The sequence below is a fragment of the Dreissena polymorpha genome, chromosome 9 (genome assembly GCF_020536995.1).
Source record: "Dreissena polymorpha isolate Duluth1 chromosome 9, UMN_Dpol_1.0, whole genome shotgun sequence".
Taxonomy (NCBI): Eukaryota; Metazoa; Mollusca; class Bivalvia; order Myida; family Dreissenidae; genus Dreissena; species Dreissena polymorpha.
In genome coordinates this window covers 11,468,180-11,491,669 of record NC_068363.1, presented here as the reverse complement: position 1 = coordinate 11,491,669, position 23,490 = coordinate 11,468,180, and the positions used below count along the sequence as shown (strand labels likewise).

The following is a 23,490-nucleotide window of genomic DNA, read 5'->3' as shown; positions in this document are numbered from 1 at the left end:
GACGAGTACCATTTTATCATGAAATGCCCAGCCTTCAATTCACTGAGAACAGAACTAATCAAAGCCTACTAGTATAAAAGACCAAGTATGTTTAAATTTGTTGAATTAATGGGTACTTCAAACAAAACACAAGTAAGGAACCTGAGCAAGTTCATATGTAGAGCCATAATGCAGCCCCACCCAGCTAACTTACCATGGATATTCAAATATTAACTAATAAATTTCCCTTCATCTAGTAGTTGGGTAAATAAACTCGTCTTTTTAATGTTTACATTCACCTTATTCATCATCTGAATAATTTAGCCTAGCACAACTTAAATATTATTGTTGCATATTTTGTAAAATGTACAAAAACTTAATCAAGTTTTGTACAATTACCTTTTGTTTTTAAATTATATATGTTGTACAGTTTAGTATATTTCAAATACTTCACTTATAGCCTTAACGCATGATCAAATTTTACTTATCTTGAACAAATTTGTTAAAATATTATCTTACTAATTTTTCTTCATTTTTTTCGTATCAAGTTGTCTTGTATAACGTTTAAATAATTGAACTATATTTATGGTTTTCATCCTCCAATATTTCTACGAAAGTTAATAACAAATAATTGTTTTCATCATCTGTATATGTTAATCTAGAGAAACACGAATACTATTTTATTGTTTTTTTTTGTTGTTTCTTATTAGTATTTAAAACAAATCTTTATTATATACAACTTATTAATTAAAATCATATATGTATGAATATGATCTTTACGCGATCAATGTGATATTTAAATATTCTTATTTGTTATCACGTTGACATAATGCTTTGTATACATGTAACTATTTTGTAAATGAAAAAAAAACTGTAAAGTTTACGTCAATAAAACATTCTGTCTGTCTGTCTGTTAAACTCTCACATTGACCTTACTGCTGTTAATGCCAGGATAGTCAGTGCGTCTGCATGGGCAACCGTTAAAGATACATTGGGATCTGATCACCTCCCACAACAGGTTACCCTGTTCAACTATATTGCACAGGGAACTGATGCCCAATGTTCAGGAGAGCAAAACTGTCTTCTAAAAAAATCTAATCTGGGCTCGGTTTAGCGACCTCTGTTCAGATCTCTCCCTTGCAGATGTTTACTCCCAGGAACCTAATAAGTTTTGTAACTCCTTAACAAATAAGATCCTGTCCATAGCGGAATGTAGCATACCGGTCTCCTCCGGCAAGGTTAAGGCCAGAAATAGGGTACCGTGGTGGAATATGGCGTGCTCCAAGGCGGTACATGACCGGAAAAAAGCTTTAAAAATACTTTAAAATAACCCAGCTGAACATAATCTTCTTAATTATAGGTCCCTCAAAAACAAGGAAAAGCGGGTCATTTTGAAAGCAAAATCTCAAAATTGGAAATAATTATGTGACACAGCAATTATTAATACGAAAAAAACTAGGGACTTATGGCAAAAGATTCACAGAATTAATGGAAAATTATTGACTCCTATGCCGCTACTTAAAAACAAAGGCAAAATTGCCACAACCCATAGGGAAAAGGCTCAATTTTTGGTTCAACATTTCAAATCTGTCTCCAGTTACTCAAACCTTCCCCTTGAAACTCTGAGATTTCATTTTAGATGAGCCTGTGGACAACAGCACGCCTCTCAATTTACTCTTTACTTTAACTTAATTATTAAGTGCTATTAACACCAGGAGCAATACTGCCACGGGACCTGATAAAATATCATATTTGATGTTTAAAAATATGCCGGCCATAACTCTAAAAATATGGCTTAACCTATGCAATATAGGACAGGCACGGTACCAACCGAGTGGAGGCAGACCACAGTGATTCCTATTCCAAAATCCGGGTAAGGACAAAACGATCCAAATTCATATCGACCAATAAGTTTTACATCCAACGCAGGCAAATTGCTAGAAATTATGGTTAAAAATATATTAGAACACCTATTGGAATACTTAACCCCTTCCAGTCTGGATTTAGGAAGGGGCGCTCTACTTTAGTTCAGCTAGCTAGGCTACAACATGATATTCTTTCTGCACAAAATCAGTACTTGCAATCTTTTTGGACCTCTAGGCCGCCTTTGATTTTACATGGACTTTTGGCATACCAAAAAAGCTAGCTGACTATGGAATCACTGGACACTGTTTTTACTACCTCAGAGCTTTCCTAGAGGGTCGAAAAATTCAGGTCAGGATCGATGGGGAGCTATCAGAGGTAGCTATAACCGACCGCGGCGCCCCCAGGGGTCCGTAATAACCCCGACTCTGTTCTCCCTCATCGTAAACGGCCTACCTGATGCCGTAAAAGACTCAGGAATCTCACAGTTTGCTGATGATTCAGTTTGATAAAGGGGTCTAACATGTAACGGCTGCAAAAGAGGGCTCAAGCAGGCTTAGACTCTATATGGAAATGGTCAATTGAATGGGGATTCAAAATTTCTCCAACCAAAACAGTATGAGTATTATTTGGCGACCAAACTCAGCACTCTTTGGACTTAAATTTAGGCAGCACCAAAATTATTTTTGAAAAAGGGGTGAAATTTCTAGGTATGAACATAGATACAGTTAAACTTCACCCACCACTTTAAATATTTGGCAGAAAAGTGCGAAAGGGACCTAAACTCAATGAGAAAGTTAAGAGGCAAAGGGTTTTGGATCAGATAAAAATAGCCTCTAAATTCTCTATAAGTCCCTTATACGTCCATAGCTAGATTATGGAGCCCAAATGTTGCATGTGCAAAGCCAAACGCCGTAAAAATGGTTGATGTCATTAAACACAAGGCACTTAAGATAGCTCTGAGGGCCCTGAATTGCACACCGGGTGCATTGCTTAAAGAGGAGGCTGGCGTGCTACCCCTAGAGTAACGCCGCGGGCAACAATCCCTTAACTACTGGGCCAGAGCTAAGTCTCGGCATGGTTCAAACCATGTAAACAAACTTGTCAGGACTGGCACCTTCATCAAGGGGAAAATACTGAAGCGAAAGCATGTCGCCCAACCAGTTGGTGCGAATATTAAGACCCTTGTTGAAGAGACTGGCCTCGACAAGTTACCTGTAGCAGACCAGAGGCCCTCCACCCCCTCCCCTCCGGACGCTTGGACCCATAGATGTTGACATATCTCTCTCAAATTAAATAACGAAAACTGACTTGCCCCATCTCATCAAGTCAGAAACCCACTCACTAATAGATCACAAGTATGCTGAGCATCTAAAATTTTATACAGACGGCTCCTTACTCTGGATTGGTAGCCAACTCATTTGGCATTCCTGCAAAAAATATTTTAAAAAGGCACATGCTCAGCAATAATCTTTCAATTTTCTCAACAGAACTTTTGGCAATTAAAAACCTTTTGTGCTGGCTATTGGTCAATAAACCTACTAAAACTGCTATTCTATCAGACTCAATGCCATCTCTTGAGTCTATCAAACATTTTGGAACTTCATCATCAAAGCCTAGATAAAGATTTAAAAGTCACATAAGTATGGTGTCCAGCACATGTCAACATCAGTGGGAATGAGCAGGCTGACAGGGAGGCTAAGGAGGGCCTCTTGAGGGGGGCCGCAGATGCTGGGGAACCCCTGGCGCCTACTGAGATCTACTTTCTAGCAAAAACAATTGTCGTTGGTGAGTGGAGCCTTTGGACTGACAATTTGGCTTCCCGTAGACATACTTTTGCCAGACCCGTGAAAACCCTCAGGCCGCCTGACAAATACTCAGGAAGCATTGTGCTTGACAGAGCCATCACGCGCCTATGGATGGGAACCACACTCTAACCCGGTGGTGCGGGAAAGTATGTCTTCAGGGTAGACCATTCTAGTCCTAGGTGCCTAGAACCGCTCACTTCGTCCCACGTGCTGCTACATTGCCAAACCTATAAGGAGCTGAGGGACCAGCTCCAAGCTGCATTGCACTCCCATGGACTAGTTTATAACCTTTCCAACATGCTAGACCCCAAGGGAGCAGCAAGGGGCCCGGTCTTCTCTGCCCTTGCAAAATATCTACTTGGCTGCAAGATAACTGACAAGATCTAGGTCATTGTTGGAGGGAGAGCAGCCAGCACCCACTAATTTTCTACAGTCATGAGACTGTCTTCTTTTAAAATCGTGTAAACTGTATATAAATTTGACATAGTTCTATTACAACTGTGTTGGATTTATATAACTTTGACACAACCTTGTTTTATGTTTTTAATGGGATTATTGTTCCACCCAGCCCTTTCTAAATCAAGCCAATGGCATTGACCTAATATTCTTTATTTTATAACATTTTTAGTAAGTATAACGTTAGTTCGCCCTATACATTTGTCAGTGTCTTAAACACCCATATTTTATGGCAGTTTTTAACTAAAAGAAATGCCGAGGCCGTCCAGTAACCTAGGTTTGTTGGCTGCATTGCACCTCCTCTCTCCCCCTCTGACATACCCCCATCCCCTTCAAGCTTGAAGAGCCATGTCGGACTGGAGTGCACGGTGCAGGGTCATATACCTTGCAAAAAGCTATTTTAGCCCTATCCAGGTCAATACCAACTTTTTGGTGTTATTGTAACTTTTTCTTCAAATTTTGAATTTTATAGCAAATAATGTACTTTTGTTCTTTTTTTTCCTTAACTTTTTCTTCAAATTGCAATTTTGTTTTTTATAGCAAATTAGGTACTCTTGTACTATTTTTTCCTTTTATCATTCCCTATATTTTAAGTTTTATAGGATGGATAGAGCCTCTTATGGGTTATTTCCTGCATTGTTGTATAATTTGGTCATTTTTGCCCATTTCATATTTTACTGGATTATCTCAGTATTGCAAATATCATATTATCTTAATTTTTATATTTATTATTTTCCATTTGTAATTTTTCTTAGTCTCCATTGACCGTGCACTTCCTCTGGTCCGGGAAAAAACCCTCATAAAATTACACCTCCACACCCAAATTATCTCCCTTATACCTATTCCTGTTGTATGTTCCCTGCTGGCAACCCCCCACCCACACCAGCCTACACTTCCAAAACCCCCTCTTTAAACCCCCAAGATGGTAACTTGTGTTTTATCCATAAATAATGCATGCAGTGTTGTACATAATGTATAATATTGTATATAAGCTACTTTTTATGTATAAATATAGTTGTTTTGTCTCATTCTTAACTCTACAGTACATTGTTTTACTTTCTTATTTTTATGTGGCCCTATTAAGGTGACCGTTTGGCGACAAATTAGACATTACCCTTATAATATAAAAATTATTAGTAACTTTCTTTTTAAATATTGTCATAACGCCACTCTGGGGGGACGTCTCTTCTTCATAGCCCAATTTTCTTGAAGGTTCCATACAGACAGGGTCTTATGTTGGAGCATTACGGCTATATTGCCTGTCTGCAAGTGTACAATATTGAACCACACATACAAATATATACTAAATACAATACAAAATGCAATTATATTCTAAAATACAATACAAAATACAATTATATACCATATTCCACATAAATGCATGTATACATGCCAATCCTCTATTACAGAGGAGAGCTATTAAACCAAGCTCTACCTTCACAAATAATTAATGTCAAATAATTTTTCCCCATTTTTTTGTCTCTTTATACATTAAGATAACTCCAACATTAGATTTATACATATCATTAATCCAATTATGCTTGTAAACATATAGTGGAAATGTTGAACCACTTTGTGATCTGGAAAATCCACTAATATTTTTGTTTGTTACAAACATAGTATACACCCGTGTAAATTTTCTCTTATAATTAGAAATAATTATGATGATGCCACATACAATAGTATGTGTTTCCACCATCCCTTCTTATACAAATTGGGCTATTTTCTCTTTTTCTCTATCTTTTTAACATAAACAACAGCAATAAAACAATATAACATCTTCATAGTAGTTTATTAATATAATTTATTCAATTTTGAATTGTTTACGTTATACATAGTGAACCCTATGTCTAGATCGTCCGCTGTACAATTTCTTGAATAAAAAACGGATTGACGTTCTTGTCTTTGCAAGTTAAGCAATTTCAGCCAATCAGCGCCATCGATTAAAAAAACAGTCAACCAATAGAAAAACTGCTTTCTTAGCAGTTACATGTACACATGCAAAGATATTTGTTGAGTATTTCGTTTTCAACGATTTTTAAATAGTTTTACTAAGATATTTTTAACTGATTAGATTTTCATTAAAGCACCGCACCAACACTGCAAAATACCATATTGTTTACATGGCTTAGCCCAGTAAAAGCGGGCTGACCACAAGGCCGTATAATATTATATTTAAAAGGTGCTTGTTACCGTATGCAAAATTCAAGTAGAATTCGGCACACGAATACCGATAGCCACAGTCCGACCAGGACATGTTGCACGAGATCATCGGCATTACTCTAATACACAAATATTAAAATTAACATGCGTAAACTTATTTTTTCAGAGACCGATATACAAGTAAAAAGAAATATGCAATGACATTTCTGAAAAATCAGTTTTTAAGTAAAAAGGTACATGCAATGTCATTTTTTAGAGATCAATTAACAATTAAAAAGAAGCATAGATTAATCTTTCTTACAGATCAATAATCAAGAAGAAATAAACGTGCATTTATATTTGTCAGAGATCAATGTTCAACACAATAAAAAATGCACCTGCATTGAATTTTTTCATAGATCAATGTTCATTTAAAAGTAAGCTTGCAAAGACATCACTCAGATATTAATGCAGACGTGAAAAAGCAAGGTGCATTGAAATTGCTCAGAGTTCTTTGTACAGCATTCCAACATAACAAACAACATTCATAAAACACATAATTATTATACCAATTTAATGCTTCAATTTTTTATACTAGAATCCAGATGTATTACAAGACTACTACTACTACTACTACTACTACTACTACTACTACTACTACTACTACTACTACTACTTCTACTACTACTACTACTACTACTACTACTACTACTACTACTACTACTACTACTACTACTACTACTACTACTACTACTTCTACTACTACTACTACTACTACAACTACTACTACAACTACTACTACTACTACTACTACTACAACTACTTCTACTACTAATAATAATGATAATAATAATTATAATAACAATACTTATAACCTCATGGTAAGTATCATAATGGAAATTAAATAATACTCACTTCCCTGATTCTACTAATTGTATTAACGTTTCGGCATTGCGCCTTTATCAAAACAATGGAAACAAATTCTAACTACATTTTTTGACAACACATTTGAAATAATAAAGTAAATGTTTTTAACGTCAAATGACGTTGTTCATGAATATGAATTAATAATAATAATATTATTATTTAAATTTCATTATCATCATTATTAATCGTTAATATCAATAATATTATTAATATCATCATCATTATTATTATTATTATTATTATCATTATTATTATCTGCATTATTAGTATTATCCGCATTATTATTATTTTCGCATTTAGAAACTTTTATCCGACTTTCGAAATTGTAAAAAATCCAATTGGAAACAAAATCCCATGGGTAAAAAAACCCACGGGAAAAGAAATCCTATGGAAAAAAAATTCCCATGGTCATTTTTTTCTTTTTTTTATAACACGATTAAACAAATTAAAATCGATTTAATGGTTCAACTTTTGATGAAATATAGTGTTTCTGGAAGTTTCATGAATATAATGGGATTTTTTTCTATCAAAGAAAATTGAACCAAAATGAGCATAAATGTTTTTACAGTGCTTAAAATCGACAACCAATCATTCACAAACGTATATATTTTTTTCCCCGTAAAAAAGCTGGAAAACAATCCCATGGAAAAACAAAAAAGCCCATAGGAAAAAGACAATTCCCAAGGGAAAATGAAAAAAAAATCCCATGGGTAGACCAACTTTGCGAAATAATTTTATAGTGAAAAAAACATTTTTTAAGCAAAAACAATAAATTATTAATAAAAAAGAAGACTTTTATCGCATGCTTTATCTCAAAGAAGCAAATCTTCAAGAAAAAGGGTACTTGCGTTTGCGAAATTTCGGTTTCACAAAGTTTTTCCGGTTTCCGTTTGTACTGACAATCATTATGGAAATGTAAATTAAAGCTCCGCCACACACTTTTCAATACTTGCTCTGGTCAGTCACATGACCGACCGATGTCCGACCGATGAACCGACTCAAATAGAATTACTCCAATATCCCCCCTCTAACACTTCGTTTGCTAGTGTATAATGAGACCATAAAACCATGCAAAAGGTTAATGACAATCCACCATTAGCAAAATAATGTGGAAGTCTGACATGAATCATTCAAATTGGTTCAAAAGGTAAGCGATAATCAAGAAATGTTGAAATATTCCATCAAGTGATAAAGTAATTTGACTTCAAGAAAAAGATGCCAGTTGATACCATTGATTGTCGGTATAAATGGTACTTACGTGGGCACTCTATGTTTCCTAAACTGATGTCATCGAGGTAGATCTTTCCTGACGATAAACCAGTCTGAAGAATGAAGCTCACCTCTTTGAACGCAATCTGGCCAGGAATGGGGAGGCATATTTTTTCCATTTCAAGTCTAGACTTTCTATCTGTTAACAGCAGTCTGGATCCAACTCTGACCTATGCGAACAACGAATGAATCCATGTTGAAGCAGACATGTAGTGTATAATGTGCTCACTAAAGAACAATGTTGTAATATGGCACAAGAGTCCTAAAACAACAATGTCTCCCTTAGATAATAATGAATACTGTTACGCACCTCTGGTTAAAGGTAAACCGGTACTTCATTATTGCACGGTGTTTTAAAGGTATTTACTAAAAAAAACCGAATTATTTATTATGAACGAAATGCGTCTACCCTTACTTAAACTTGACTGACTAATTTTTACTTAATTTTTTACATCTTACGGTGACCAACATTTGTCAGTGACCAAGATTTTGGCCATTAAAGACCATAATTCTGGGCACCAGTGACAAAATTGGCCGGTCACATGACTGTCCAAAAATAATGAACAAGAAATTATTCGATACATGACGTCTCTTATCAAACATCATAACAATACGTCAAAATGGCGCCTTATTTAGAAAAACGATGAAAATCAATAAAACAAACATGGCTGGCTAACATCTAGATTAAAGTTCTGGTGATGTTTTAGATTTTATCTTCAGTTGTGAAAATGTGTCAATTGATATATATAGTAACATAATATTACCAGTACTAACAACTTCACAGTCAGTGAAAAGGTAAGTGATACTGTCACACCTGGGGTGTATCATCTCTGTAATAAAATCTCTTTGTTTGCGAACATAAGGATAGGAAAGGTTTAATATGGAGAGGGCCCTTCGATGATGTTGGTATAACTCTAGGCTCAATCCATTTGTATACATGTACCTCAAACTGTCTATTATATGTAATTGTTTGTAAATGAATGTGTATATACAATACACTATGTTTAAACTAAACTAACGCAAAAGGTATTGCAAACAACTTTTTACGCATCAATTAAGGGCAATAAATGGCGATTCATAATGTACTTAATTATTACGACCTAATTATTACGACCCAATATATAATAACATATTCATTTTTGTCAAGTTTTAAATTAATGAAGATAGGATGCGGACGTTTGGATGAAGACTGAGAAGAACACTTGTCGAATGATATCATTTACGTTTACCAAATTGTGAATTTAATTGTTCAATGATAAGAATGAGATTTTTGTTTGGCACTAATATTCTTGTACAATTTTTACCAGATATTTATCAGTGAAAAAGTAAACGAGATTATATTTCTCAGCATGGGGATTAAATCACATATAATCCTGTAATTTTAGGTACGCAAAATTTAAAGGTTAAATACGATTAATTGTGCGTCATTTAAACGTTTACCCTAACCAAGAGATATTGAACTGAAGTGCAGCCATCTGAGTTTTGCGCACAATTCACACTGGTTAAATTTCTTGGTTAAATTTAAAAATGTATGGGAAAGTTATATTCTTGATAAAGCCCGCCACAATCTTATCCAACAGACATACACATCAAAAGAAAACCCAACTGACTGGGAATTAATTATTTCTAAAAAGGTCCTCTACCCCCTGCTTATTGGAGGCATAATGACATTTCATAAAAGTTACTTTGAGTTGCAAGTCGTTGGTTCTTATTCCATAACCAGACTGAGAGTATCTAAACGCCAGGAACCATGGCAGTGATGCATCCAGATTAGGAGTGGACATGTTGAATGGGTGCTCCACATCTTGAAAAGCATTTACTGCATCCCCAACAAGCATGTCTGTAAACATACATCATATTGAAAAAAAACAATATTAAAATATGAGGATGATGATTTTAAAGTTATCTGGTATTTGTTACATATTTTGTTTTAATGTTAAGTTCAAAGTGTACTTTAAAAAGCATTGAAAATGACACAGTAAATAAATGGACTTTGACAACACACATTATATGAAAACATACTGATTAATAATTGTTTGTGAATAAATTCAATTAAAACATTTTACTTTCTGCAATGGACCACACGTCCTGTTGCACACAGATGGAGTCTCCAATGGCACACACATCAAGGCTATCGAATCGGCAGACACTCTTTGGGAAGGAAGCTAAATACAGAAACAAATATACATGGAGTGAATACATTTCAAAAATCATATTGAAAACCTTTAAAATATATTATCACAAATGAATACAGCTAAAGACAATCCCAAAATCTATTAAATTGAATAACATGTTCAAATACGACAATTGCTGTAAAAAAACTCAGAAGTATAAAAAAATCAAATAATAAAACATATTCTAAATTATAGCAATGTCGTTATAAAAGACACATCAAGTCACAATTCTGGTCTCAGAGAGATCTTTATTCCCATTTGACTTTTATAAACACACACATACTTCTAATGCATTATACTGTGTTTGAGAAATTAAAATTTTAATACAACAGTTGGTCTTGGTTAAAATAAGTTCAATGTCTTGGTAAGATTGACACAAGGAAATGTTTTACGTGAATTTAGAATAAAAACAAGCGATTTAGGAGACATATGGAATGTTTAACTCCACTTATCAAGAAATATATTATGTTTTTATGATTTGCAATATAAATTAGATCAAGATAACAGTTATGTCGAATTAAATGGGTTGACAGAATGCGTACCCAAATACAGTAGAACGCGGTGGTGGTGGTAATTAAATGGTAAAATTGAGTTAAATAAAAAAAATCAATAGATATCCAATTAGGAAAAGAAAAATGTCAAAGCGTCTTTGGAAGATATAGGTGGATTAGAATGTGTGGATTTGAAACAAAATGCTTGAGAAATTAAAATTATAAGCCAACAGTTGGTCATTGATTCTAAGTGTAAATAAGTTCAATGTCTTGGTTAGATTGACACAAGGATATGTTGCACGTAAATTTAGAATGAAAACAAGCGATGTAGGAGATATATGGAATGTTTAACCCCACTAATCAAGAAATATATTATTTTAATGAATTGCAATATAAATAAGACCAAGCTAACAGTGATGTCGAGTTAAATCGGTTGACAGAATACGTATCAAAATATAGAAGAACGCGGTGGTGGTGGTAAATAAATGGTAACATTAAGTTAAATAAAAAATTTAATAGATATCCAAATTAGAAAAAGAAAAATGTCAAAGCGTTATTGGAAGATATGGTTGGATAAGAATATATGGATTTGAACAAATGCAACGGAAAAAAACCCAGTTAGCTTCTTAATAAATCAAATACATAAAAGCTAATAAGGGAACTAACGGACATACACAATACCAGTCTTAACAGAAAGTATATGTTACCTTATATGAAATCAATAAGTGACAATGTCAAACTATACTAAACGGGAAGTGTGGTAAAACCGTACGAAAAGATCACTGATTTCGAATGGCTCCTGAAACAAGACACCTACCTGGGCATCCGTTAGCATGAAGCCTCACATCTTTCAGACTGATAATAAATGAACTGTTAGATGATGAACCGTTAGATGAGATGTCATTGATAGTTAGCCGCTTGAAATCAAAAGCAAGTCGGGTGTTCATTGCGGAGAGATTTGGCAGCTGCACACATGCAGTATACACACCACTGGATACCGGAATGTGCCCAAATGGAAGTAATATCTCTGAACCATTAGCACGCTAAAATATTAAAGCAAATGTTTTTCGGAATGAATTAAAGTATGTATAAAGAATATCTTTCATTACATTATTTTTATGGTAATATACAATCGGTGCTTCTACATGACACCTTCTAAATGGCCACTGCCACGTGGCAACTTCTGTAGACTAATATTAACATTAATTGAAGCTGAGACATTGAAGGGTTTAACTTATTATCAAGGAGGTTATCTCGTCGTTTCTAAAATATTCGCTCTGAATAATGTATTATATGCTGCATGCAAACCTGTTTGACATTGTGATTTTCGGAAAAAAAGGTTGTACAATGAAAACGCCAGACATTATACTCTTCACAAATCATTTTCAGAACATGTCATACTGAGCTGGACTGATTGCAACACAACATTTGAAAATACCTGCATAATGACGGAGATTTGTTGTTCCTTCCCTGATAACATGTAGATGAAGGATACGCAAGATTTTGTCCGGTACGAGAAAACCGGGGATAGTATCCGGCCGCTGCGGAAGTTTGAATATTTGGCAGCCAACCCTGTTAAAAAAGTACTGCTACATTAACCTTAAGTCGTTTTTTGACATGAAAAAAACAAGATATATATTTTTCTGCTATCTTATTGCATTTTTATATTATATCGATATACATTAAGCATTTAATCTTTGGTATCATTTTACTAAAAAACATATTCCCAAACAAATACAGCATGCTGATTGTTGTGATATCAATACTTTAAATATATAAATATATCTTTCTTCCTTTCATATACAATTAGGTCAATGGAATTAGTGTCTAAAGGCCTCGCTGTCAAAATAACATGAAATAATATTTAAAAGGTGCTTGTTACCGTATGCAAAATTCAAGTAGAATTCGGCACTCGAATACCGATAGCCACAGTCCGACCAGGACATGTTGCACGAGATCATCGGCATTACTGTAATACAAAAATATTTAAATAAACATGCGTAAACTTTTATTTCAGAGACCGATATACAAGTAAAAAGAAATATGCAATGACATTTCTGAAAGATCAGTTTTCAAGTAAAAAGGTACATGCAATGTAATTTCTCAGAGATCAATTAACAATTAAAAAGAAGCATAGATTAATCGTTCTTACAGATCAATAATCAAGAAGAAATAAACGTGCATTTATATTTGTCAGAGATCAATGTTCAACAAAATAAAAAATTCACCTGCATTTAATTTTTTCATAGATCAATGTTCATTTAAAAGTAAGCGTGCAAAGACTCAGATATTAATGCAGACGTGAAAAAGCAAGGTGCATTGAAATTGCTCAGAGTTCTTTGTACAGCATTCCAACATAACAAACAACATTCATAAAACACATAATTATAATACCAATTTAATGCTTCATTTTTTTTATACTAGAATCCAGATGTATTACAAGACATCCGGAAGCTTATGTATTATATATCCTAAAGCACGCCTCGTAAACGAAGAAGTCTTAGAATTATGCTCCAAACTAACATTAATATGATTAGAAATAAACGGCAATAGCTTCACCAAGTACATAAGTTACAGTTCCTGTGCATTTTTTTAATTTACACTAACCTCAATTGAGTCCAAACATTAGCATGTAACTCTTGACACTTACCACACTGCAGTCCAATTAGTGATCTCTGATAGTCACACTGGCAGGCCGATGCTCCGAGCCTCGGAGGGCAGGAATCATACCACGTTTCTGTGCATTCCTCCACTGTCTGTGCGGAAGAGCTGCAGGTCAGAGACGTCATGATGGCCTGCTTGTCGTCAGAGGGACTTGCATAGTAGTACCCGGTAGAAGATCTTAATATAGTTTTTATTTTAAATATGAAGTTTCTTTGGAAAAAAAAACAACAAACACAAACAGTGTAGTACTGCCGAGTCTTGAAATCAAATTGTGTAATATGTTAGCCATGTTGATATTACAAAAGCCAGCAAGTGAGCTACAAAAACGTGTCTGACAAGTGAATCGTCGTCTCATTACGGTGGTCATTAGTGGTAAGCTGTTTTAAATGTGCATGATGAATGATAGAGTTACAGCCCAGACAAGTTACTCAACACAGGAATATAAATACAAGTATGCACTGACATCGACCTGTTCTGACTGACTTCAAGAGGGGAACACAAAACAGGAAAATTTATTTCAGTAATGCCACTCACCAGCAACCAAAGTTTGAAACATTTTAGATGTGATGTTGCTAATCTTACACAAGCTCCCAACTTCATTTTAAATACAAGTAAAATATGTTAAATACAAATTATCGAGCCTCGAATTCCTTAAATAAAATTCAACAAATTTCTTATAAGTTCGCACAAGATGTTAAGTTACATAGCATGCAGGAATTATAGTACTAAGGCAGAATTACATTGGTTTAAGCTCACCCATAACCAGCTGCCCTGCACAGGTGATCCCGATCTATTTGATATATGATCCCACATATGTAGACTGTCGCACCGTCACTTCTTTGTATGTACACAAGTCCGTCTCCGTTTGCACCCGCAAGAGACACATTGTATATTTCTTTAACTAAATTTTACATATACAAGCATTAAATTGTCTGGTAAATATGTTCCACGATATATATCAATATATCGATGGTGCAGGTACAACATAAAACGCATAAATACAAATGAAGTTATTATGTACTTACGTGTGTTTATCGAGTAAACGTTTGTTTTTCATGAAACACTTGCGATATTATCTCACAAACGAAAATAATAAATATCTTTAAATTGTAATCAACTTTAGCGTGTTCATATTTTTAAAATATTGGTAAATATTGGAAGGTGGTAATTAATGGTCAACGATAACCATGTTACCGCAAAAATATATTTGATCACAGGCAGGAAGAAATAGGTGAAATTAATTTCATAATAAAGCCGAAATATCAGGTTTAAACAATTAATATCTCCCAAAACATCAACACAAAGAAACACACGACAAAATACTAACGCCTGTTATCATAATTAGCGATTTCAACCACAAAATCCTCCAATGCCTCTAAGAGAACGCTGTCATTCAACATGTATGTGTTGTTCACATGCTCCGGACAGACCGTGTGGAGACGCTTCTTGGTGGCATCGCTTATTACTTTCACGCAGCTATCTCCAACTTTGGTAAACGTTAAGTTGATAACATACTGAACATAGTAAGGGGCCCAAACACCTGTCCCTAGAAGTGAAAAACAGATACGTTTCATTGACAACAGTTCAACAGAACTCATCACACACAATATGATGACTTGTGCATACCGCTCAACTGATAATACTCATAGATTATAACTTGAAAACAATGTTTGGACGCATATACGTGTTGACGGACGAACAAATCAGTAATAATGTGTTTCCTTTTCGAGAGCACAATAATAACTATAGCTTTGTCACGAACATGACAAATACCCCAGCAATGTTTGGTCAACAACAACTCAATGACAAATACGGAATGTGTGGATCTTTTGGCATGAATACTTAATTGCTTATCTACCGTACACTTCATTGTATTGACATATTTCAAGTATTTATTCCATCATTTTAAAAATGTGAAAGTAGTTTGCTCCACAAACGTATGCTAAAAGAATTACTTACAGATACAACAAACGACCGCCAACGACTACACAGACTGCATCATGTATTGAAGAAAACCAAAATTCAACTTACATTTGGTGGTATTGAATATCCATGTGTTGCAGCTACCAGACTTATTTGACATATACACACTATTGTAGTTAGTAATGTCATTACTGGTCTCAATATAGTCGCATACACCCGGTGGGAAAGCTGAAAAAGCCAACATTTTCAATTATGCATCAAATTGTGAAATTATCCATTACTTGGCTCATGTGAATTAGTCTTGGTAAAGAATTAGGTCAATTATAAGGACTAAAGGGGGTCAGGGTCTGTGAGTGTACTGAGAGTTGAAACGAAGTGACACAGCTTTTTAGTAAGTAGTACTGATGTTAAGCAAAGGGTAAACAATTGTACAACAACAAAATTGATATTCTTGATTTGGTCAAGTCCTCAAGTAGGTCAATGTCATGGTGAAAATGAAGTCATGTGCTATTTGTGTGTTGATAGATGTTAAAAGATGGCATCCATGCGAGAATCAAAGCTTTGCATCAAGCCGTCTTCATGTTAGACAAAACACGTTAATTTTGGTCTAAGAACGAATGTAGAGATTCTAAATTAGTCTTAATCTTAAAGTAGGTCAATTTCAATATCAAAATGCTATGGGTTGATGTTGGGGAGTTTAAGATGACTAAAAGCATTGTCATTTATATAAGTATGAAGTTTTAAAGCAAGCAGTATTGATGAGGCAAAACGCATCGTCGTATGTTAACCATGAGTTTTCAGCTTCTGATTAAGACCGAATCCAAAAGTATGTTAATTTCAAGATCACAATGAGGTCAGTAGCTGTTGGTGTGTTGATGGTGTTTTAAGATTCCATGCATGAATCAAAACTTTGTATTAAGCAATATAGACGGAATACAAAACGAGTCATATTGGGTTTAACTCGCATGGCCAGACGGACAAACGAACGGACAGACCCTTATACTATATGCCTATCGCATCAGTAGATTATGGGGTTCTTAAACGAATTGCTATTTGTATGGCTTTAATATGAACTAATTCGCTATTTTCTTCAGTTACTTTCAGACACTGTTATTTTAAAGCCACCAAGCTGGCTTGCTGCCGATTGAATACGTATCGTCGTCTTCGTCTTGTTTGTGATGACTGTGGGTATATCAGGTGAATCGTAGCAGTACTTTTGACCATCAACCTGTAGTAGTAATACATTATTTCCGCTATATGGGCATAATGTCATGCTCATATCAGTATTTCTTCCAATCCAAATTTATTTTTGACAAAATACAATATAATAAAGTTGGAGTATAAAGTTTGATTGATATCAGTTTACCTGTAAAGCAATCTCTTTGAATAGTTACACAATAGCAATCGAAAAAACAAAGTAACGATTATTTTTTGTATAAACATTCCAACCACCACTCTCACAGATTGAGAATTTATAATCAGTCCTTTCAGATGTCTGTGTTATAAGAACATAATGGCAATAACATAATTACATACACGAACCACAACTAAACACACACAATAAACTATTATAAAAAGATCCAATTTTTTACCTGAACATAGTCATTACAAACATCTTGTGAATACCAACTATATTATGTATACAGCACTCCAGTTTTTCTTACCTGAATATAGTCCGTGTCACAATCTGCATCAGTGACTTGAGAGTACTCGATGGTTGCTAAAAGCATCTTGAGTCCATGAGTCTTGAACGTGTAAGCGCACGAGCTGTCAAATGGCACACTGGGGAAGTTCTGAGACCAAAACATTGCATTGGTTCCGGAAACATTTACTGTGGCTCCGCAACCTTTAGAATTCAATTCCACATATGAATTCATTTTTTATTTCAACATGGATACACACATAATGATATTTTTATGTCACTTTGCTTATGTTTAATCGCACTGGAAACATCTACTTGTTTGTTTTAAGTGCACACATTTTAGTGAACACATTTAACCTATGTCGCAAGGTTTTTCTGACTTAGTGGCATCATTATAACAATAGATATTCAAGTTTACTTCTCAAACACTACGACATTGCAGTTTTTACAACTATAGCTCTCGTCGATATTATTTTGATCTTATAGTTGTTACATTGATTTGATCTACAGTTACTCATGGTTTCTGGACATCTCTTAATGCCATGAACTTTTTAGGTCAAATCTTCAATGTGGACAGTAAATTTCAAGAAATATACGAAATGAATTATGTAAAACTATTTGACCTTAAGTGTACCCAAGTGTACCCTTTACCTTTAGTAAGTTGACTGACGAATGCCTACTGCATATGTTTTCAATGACCTTTACAATTTTACTATGTTTCATGATTATCCTTCAAGGCAGATATTTGACGGACACACGTATTATGGCTCAATTTGTTCGCACTGAGTGTGACTTTGACCTTGAACCTGCAAGAGTGACTCATACTTTCTTGATATCTTTTACAATTTCCTCAATAAAAAAGATATGGAGAAGGCTTACAATGGAGGCTCAAACTTTTGACATTCAGCTGTGACCGTGACCTTGAACCTTTTTCACCAATTATCTCAAGATCTCTTCAAAGGGTGACATGAGATATAATGAACAGAAACCAAAATGGAGGCTCGACTGTTTGACCTTAATGTATGACCTTGACGTTGAGCTTATATGATAATCCGTAAAATGGTATATAAAATATGGAGCGGACACAAACTAGTTACTGACGGATTGAAAAACGCTCATTTAAGCCCTTTGCTCCCCTCTGCGCTTTGAGATGGGGGATTTTTAATGAGTAAACATATGTTCAGAATGTGTATTCATTATATCATTATCGACACGGCAAACAATTCATATTTCCATTAGTGCTTGCATCATTAAAACGAGATGAATTACCGCATTGTTTAGCTATGCATTAACACCTCTTACATAGAACAATACTGTTATCTGATACTAGTACATACTAGTTATTTATATCCATTGTAAAAATATGAAATACATGCATATATCGATTGTATTGGAAAATTGTTAATGGCCTCAACAAAAAGATGGAAGAAGAATGCAATTAGCCTCCCCTGCTACTTAATGTTACTTTAGTTTCATTGTTGCTATAATGTTAGTGGCAATTTATGTTGTAGTGGATTTTCAAGTAAAATATTTCTATATCTTATGTAAAATTCTATCAATTATAGCACTAATCCATGTACCTATCGACACTTGTTTACAAGTGCGATCCGATGAGAAGGGTAGAAACTTGCAGTAGTGGCCTATGTCTGTGTTGTTTACATTTACTATTAAAAGTTGACGGCTGCAAAATCGGTTGATCACTGAAAAATAATGCGAACATACATAATATTTACAGTACACAAGTGTAATAACGCACATAATGGCAGGGTTTGTATTTTCTTTGAACCAAAAATGGAATATAAATTAAATTTTTTACATACGAGAATATACCATCGATATGACAGCTATGAACATGAATCATTGAAATAATTTACACCATACAGACAATCGATCACTGACTAAGAACATGTCGGGAGATATAGCATATACCAACTATCGCGGTAAACCTTTTTCAATAAGTTGCATTTGTTAAATTGGGAGTTTTGCCGTATTCAGCAGAATTTTAGTCATAGTCATTCTAGTCAGTTACCATACTCACACATTTCCCGAGTTAGGTGCATGGTTTACCAGTACTAAGTGCACATTAGTATGCCAGTAAATGACAACTTCAGTCAGACGTAGAAGGCGAATGGCTATTAAAAAATGAAATCGAACCCTGATACTCAGTAATGTAGTCCGGCGCTACATCAACTGAGCTAAGAAGCCTGCGTATTACGTGAAGACGTCCAAATCTTACTTTCACATTGTTCTCTGCAGACGGGTACAGCTTGGCCGTTGACACACGGAGTGGCTTGTAATCCACACGCCAACTCCATCATACTATGATGACATGGGTCGGAGGAAGAGCCGTTGTAATAGTTACCGATACCGGACAACCTATGTTGCATGTGTGACAGGCTTGTGGCACCACCAAACGAGGGAAGGGTAACTTGGCGGATTCCCAGATTGTAACACACAGGGTTGTTTAAGGGCAGGCAGCCATCTCCTGTCAGACGAAATTAATAATGTAATATATTTAATTATGTGCACCAGGACATATATACACTCTAGTCATGTGTACATAGGACCTGGTACCCCAAACATTCCACTTTTGTCTCACAACTCCACTTATATCTAAAGAGAAAACAACCAATTTATCCAATATGGTAGCCAGATGGCAATTTTTTACGTTATTGCGACTCAAAGTCAAATACTAGTCCTCATAATTATGGTAAAGTGTATACAGTGTCATATAAATCTAACAACAGCATTAGCCAAACGTCTGCTGGACAAAATGTTAGCCAGTCGACCAAATACAATTCAAAATTTCCACCACTTAAACTGCTGTTTAAAAAATATGTCAACAAGAGTATTAAGAGTGATTAATATTAGAAGTTAATCAAGTATGTCACCTTGAATATTGAGACGGACGCTTTGATAAGGCCAGTGCACCTCAGCAATGCCAACGATATCTGCAATGCATGTGAAGTCTTCGTATGTGTCTTGTTGCTCCACGACGACAATTGTTAACATGTAAAAAGTTGTGGTGCCGTTTTCAATGAGGCGCACGCTGAATTTGCCTCGGGTAAGGTTTTTGAATAAAAGATCGACCATCAAGTCCCCGTTTCGTGATATGTCCCCCCACCGAAGGCTTCTCCAAAATAATATCACCTAAAATACACAAACATTCACTGATATCAGGCAATACGAATATTGAGTTTATAACCTTTAAGAATATAATGAAATTCGGAAAGTAATTTTGGATTATTATTTAAACAAGGATTATCCAGAATAAAACCAATTTTTTAAAACAAACAAGAATATAAAGTACAAATATTTTACAATATTACACAAATGTTGGATAAATATGTAATCAAAAGAATCTCCAGAATAATATCAACACAAAACATGCAAGTTTTAAAGATAAATCAGTATATTTTGTTTAACTACTTTTGGTTCTACTTAGTTTGAACGTAAAAAACTTAAAACTACAAAAATTAGCAAAAATAATGCAAAACAGTTGCATACACAGTAAAATCCCGTTAAAATAGTTTTATATGAGCCTTACATTTGGTAAAATTTAAATATATTACAAGGGAGGCAAATGCTGTAACAATAAATTTAAACTTATTGCATTTGTTTCCCCTGTATATAAGAAAGATATAATAGTGTATTACCTCCCCTGTCCTGCTTATATTTATAATAATATCATTACAGTATTGTTCGTCTTCGCCGCTAAAACAGTCAGGTCTTCCATCACATAACTGACGCCTATGTATGCAGGATCCATCATAGCAAGGGATAAATCCATCATGACAGCCTAAAGATGATGTTGTTGACCATGTTGGCATAGTTGTATGATGTGGTGTCGTACTGTCCTGTGTTGATGGTCTCCATGGCGTGGTTACAGTTGACGTGGATGTTGAGGATACATTCGGTGTCTGGGTTGAACCTACAAAAGTTGTTTTTTTAAATAATTATAGGCATGACTAGACTTGTCAATTTCACTTTTTGAATAATTAATTTGATGATGAACAAATGTTGTCATTTGTTTCCTTTGTTGCCTACATATGTATCTTACATGTTTTGAAAGTTTCCATACGGTATCTTCTATGACAGTTATATTCATATATTCTCAAACAATCATTTTTCAAAGGTAAAAAATGGAATTTGTGAAAACAGCTTCATTTGTTGATAGGTGCAAAATATAAAATGTGTTTGTTAAAGGTTATTTTCATTTGTATTTATTTTGTAGCTTATGCATCAATATTAACACAATAATATTGTTTTAATTCAGAAAATTCCGCAATAAAATAAAATTTATCCAATTTGTTGATGCATTTCAAATACAACACCAGAACAAATTTCATACAATTTAACATCATTTAAAACAAAGGAAACTAGTTACAAAGATTTTTTAACATAAAACAGCTTAAGTTTAAGGTATATGAGACTACCAAAAATGGACGGAAGGTGGACAAAGCTGAAATAAAGTGCATATTAACCATATTGCCTTCTATTCACAAACCAAGCTTCATCAATCCAACTTACATAGTTTGTTAATTATCGCAAGATTTCAGCAACCTATCTTGATAACTGTTTGCACACTTAATGGCGAATCTACATATGTAACTGATTATGTTCTTACAATTTGATTCATCCTCACTGTGACTGCATTGTGGAACTCCGTCACATATTTGCACAATAGGTATGCAGGTCCCATTATAGCAAGGAAACTGGTCGTGACTACATGCTGGTGTTTTCGTGGGCCATAGTGAAGTCTCCGACTCCCACTCTGTTCCATAACTAGTGGTGCCTTTAAGTAAAAAATGAGCATTATATAAATAGTCCATTGAGGGCCAAAAATGTCATTAGCATACGTGTAGAAACAAAATGTAATACAAAAAGTATTTTAGGCTCTGTTAAAGTCGCAATAAACTACTAGTAGTAATACATAGATAATATGACATGAAAATAGTGTCTGGAACATCTACACTTGAGATAACATAAAGTGAATATTTACAGTAACTTTAAAAAACTTCATTTGATTTTCAGTTAACACGTACAGCATTTATACGGACAAAAATACGGACCGAACGAACGACAATTCAACAAACATACCGAGTGACCAAAATATATTCATGCATTGTAAGCCAAGCGCTTATCCGCGATTTCCAAAAGTCGCTTACATTTAATGCAAACACAAGCTATACAATCAACATGATCCTGCAGATAATGTTTACAATATAATTCAAAAATGTGCCCAACAATTAAACAGCGAGTTATATTCGAAATTTAAAACAAATATATATGACATCAAACACGAGTATTCATCAGTTAATTTTCAATGTGTAGAATTACTTAAAGTAACGATTAATACAAAAAACAAACAAACTTGAAAACCACCCTTTCGAACAAAACAACCGTCTTACAGACAAACGACGCAAATATAACCTATTTGATTTCAAGATTATACATACTAAACCTAACATATACTTAATTCAAATCATACATTGACTGTTGTTTTCACATATCTATCAAATGTATACAAGGAGTAGGTGCAAATCGTTTTTTTATTTAAAGACCGGTGCAATATCTCTACCCTCAAACCAACCTGCCCAGAAATGTGTTGTTGTAGTTGTTGGAATAAGCTCCGTGAGATTCAAGACCTGTACGCCTGTAAAGAAGTTGACTTTCATGTTTATACGACTCGAAACAATCAGTTGGCGAAATATGTAAACAATATTTTCGTTGCTTATGCTATAAGTTTGTATTTTTATTTTATTTCTAAACTATTTTGTAGAAATGCATACATTTTTATTGAACAGTTATGCCAATCCTGATTAGATTTACAATGAATTTTACAGTTTTATTCAATCAATTAACACAAATTAAGGCGACACACAATTATTGGACCAACATCGTTTATATAAATCTAAATATTATTTAATGTGTAAGACATGTACAATTTTATGAGGGTATTTGGGATCTTTAAAAGTTCTTGCTATATGTTATAATTGCTTTCTTATTAGACATGAAACCGTTTTTCAGTTAATCCATTTATGCAAAAACATAGTTTCTTTTCATTTAGTTTACTGAATTGTTCAATATTTTATTACAGCGTTGTGTGAGGTTGATTAAATTAAGATAATTTAATTTTTTCTATAACTTAG

General features: G+C 34.4%; 1 protein-coding gene across 1 annotated transcript in view; it reads right to left on the bottom strand.

The window, feature by feature from the left end:
• The window catches only part of LOC127844827 (MAM and LDL-receptor class A domain-containing protein 2-like), a 37,108-nt gene extending 23,210 nt beyond the window's left edge, over positions 1–13,898 (bottom strand). The window contains exons 1-6 of the mRNA XM_052375335.1: positions 13,760–13,898; positions 12,548–12,681; positions 11,927–12,074; positions 10,511–10,609; positions 10,130–10,284; positions 8,434–8,614 (exon numbers count right to left, since the gene is read on the bottom strand). Coding sequence (XP_052231295.1) covers positions 8,434–8,614; positions 10,130–10,284; positions 10,511–10,609; positions 11,927–12,074; positions 12,548–12,681; positions 13,760–13,898 — 856 coding nt within the window. The remainder of the gene's footprint in view (positions 1–8,433; positions 8,615–10,129; positions 10,285–10,510; positions 10,610–11,926; positions 12,075–12,547; positions 12,682–13,759) is intronic.
• Positions 13,899–23,490: the final 9,592 nt, after the last annotated feature.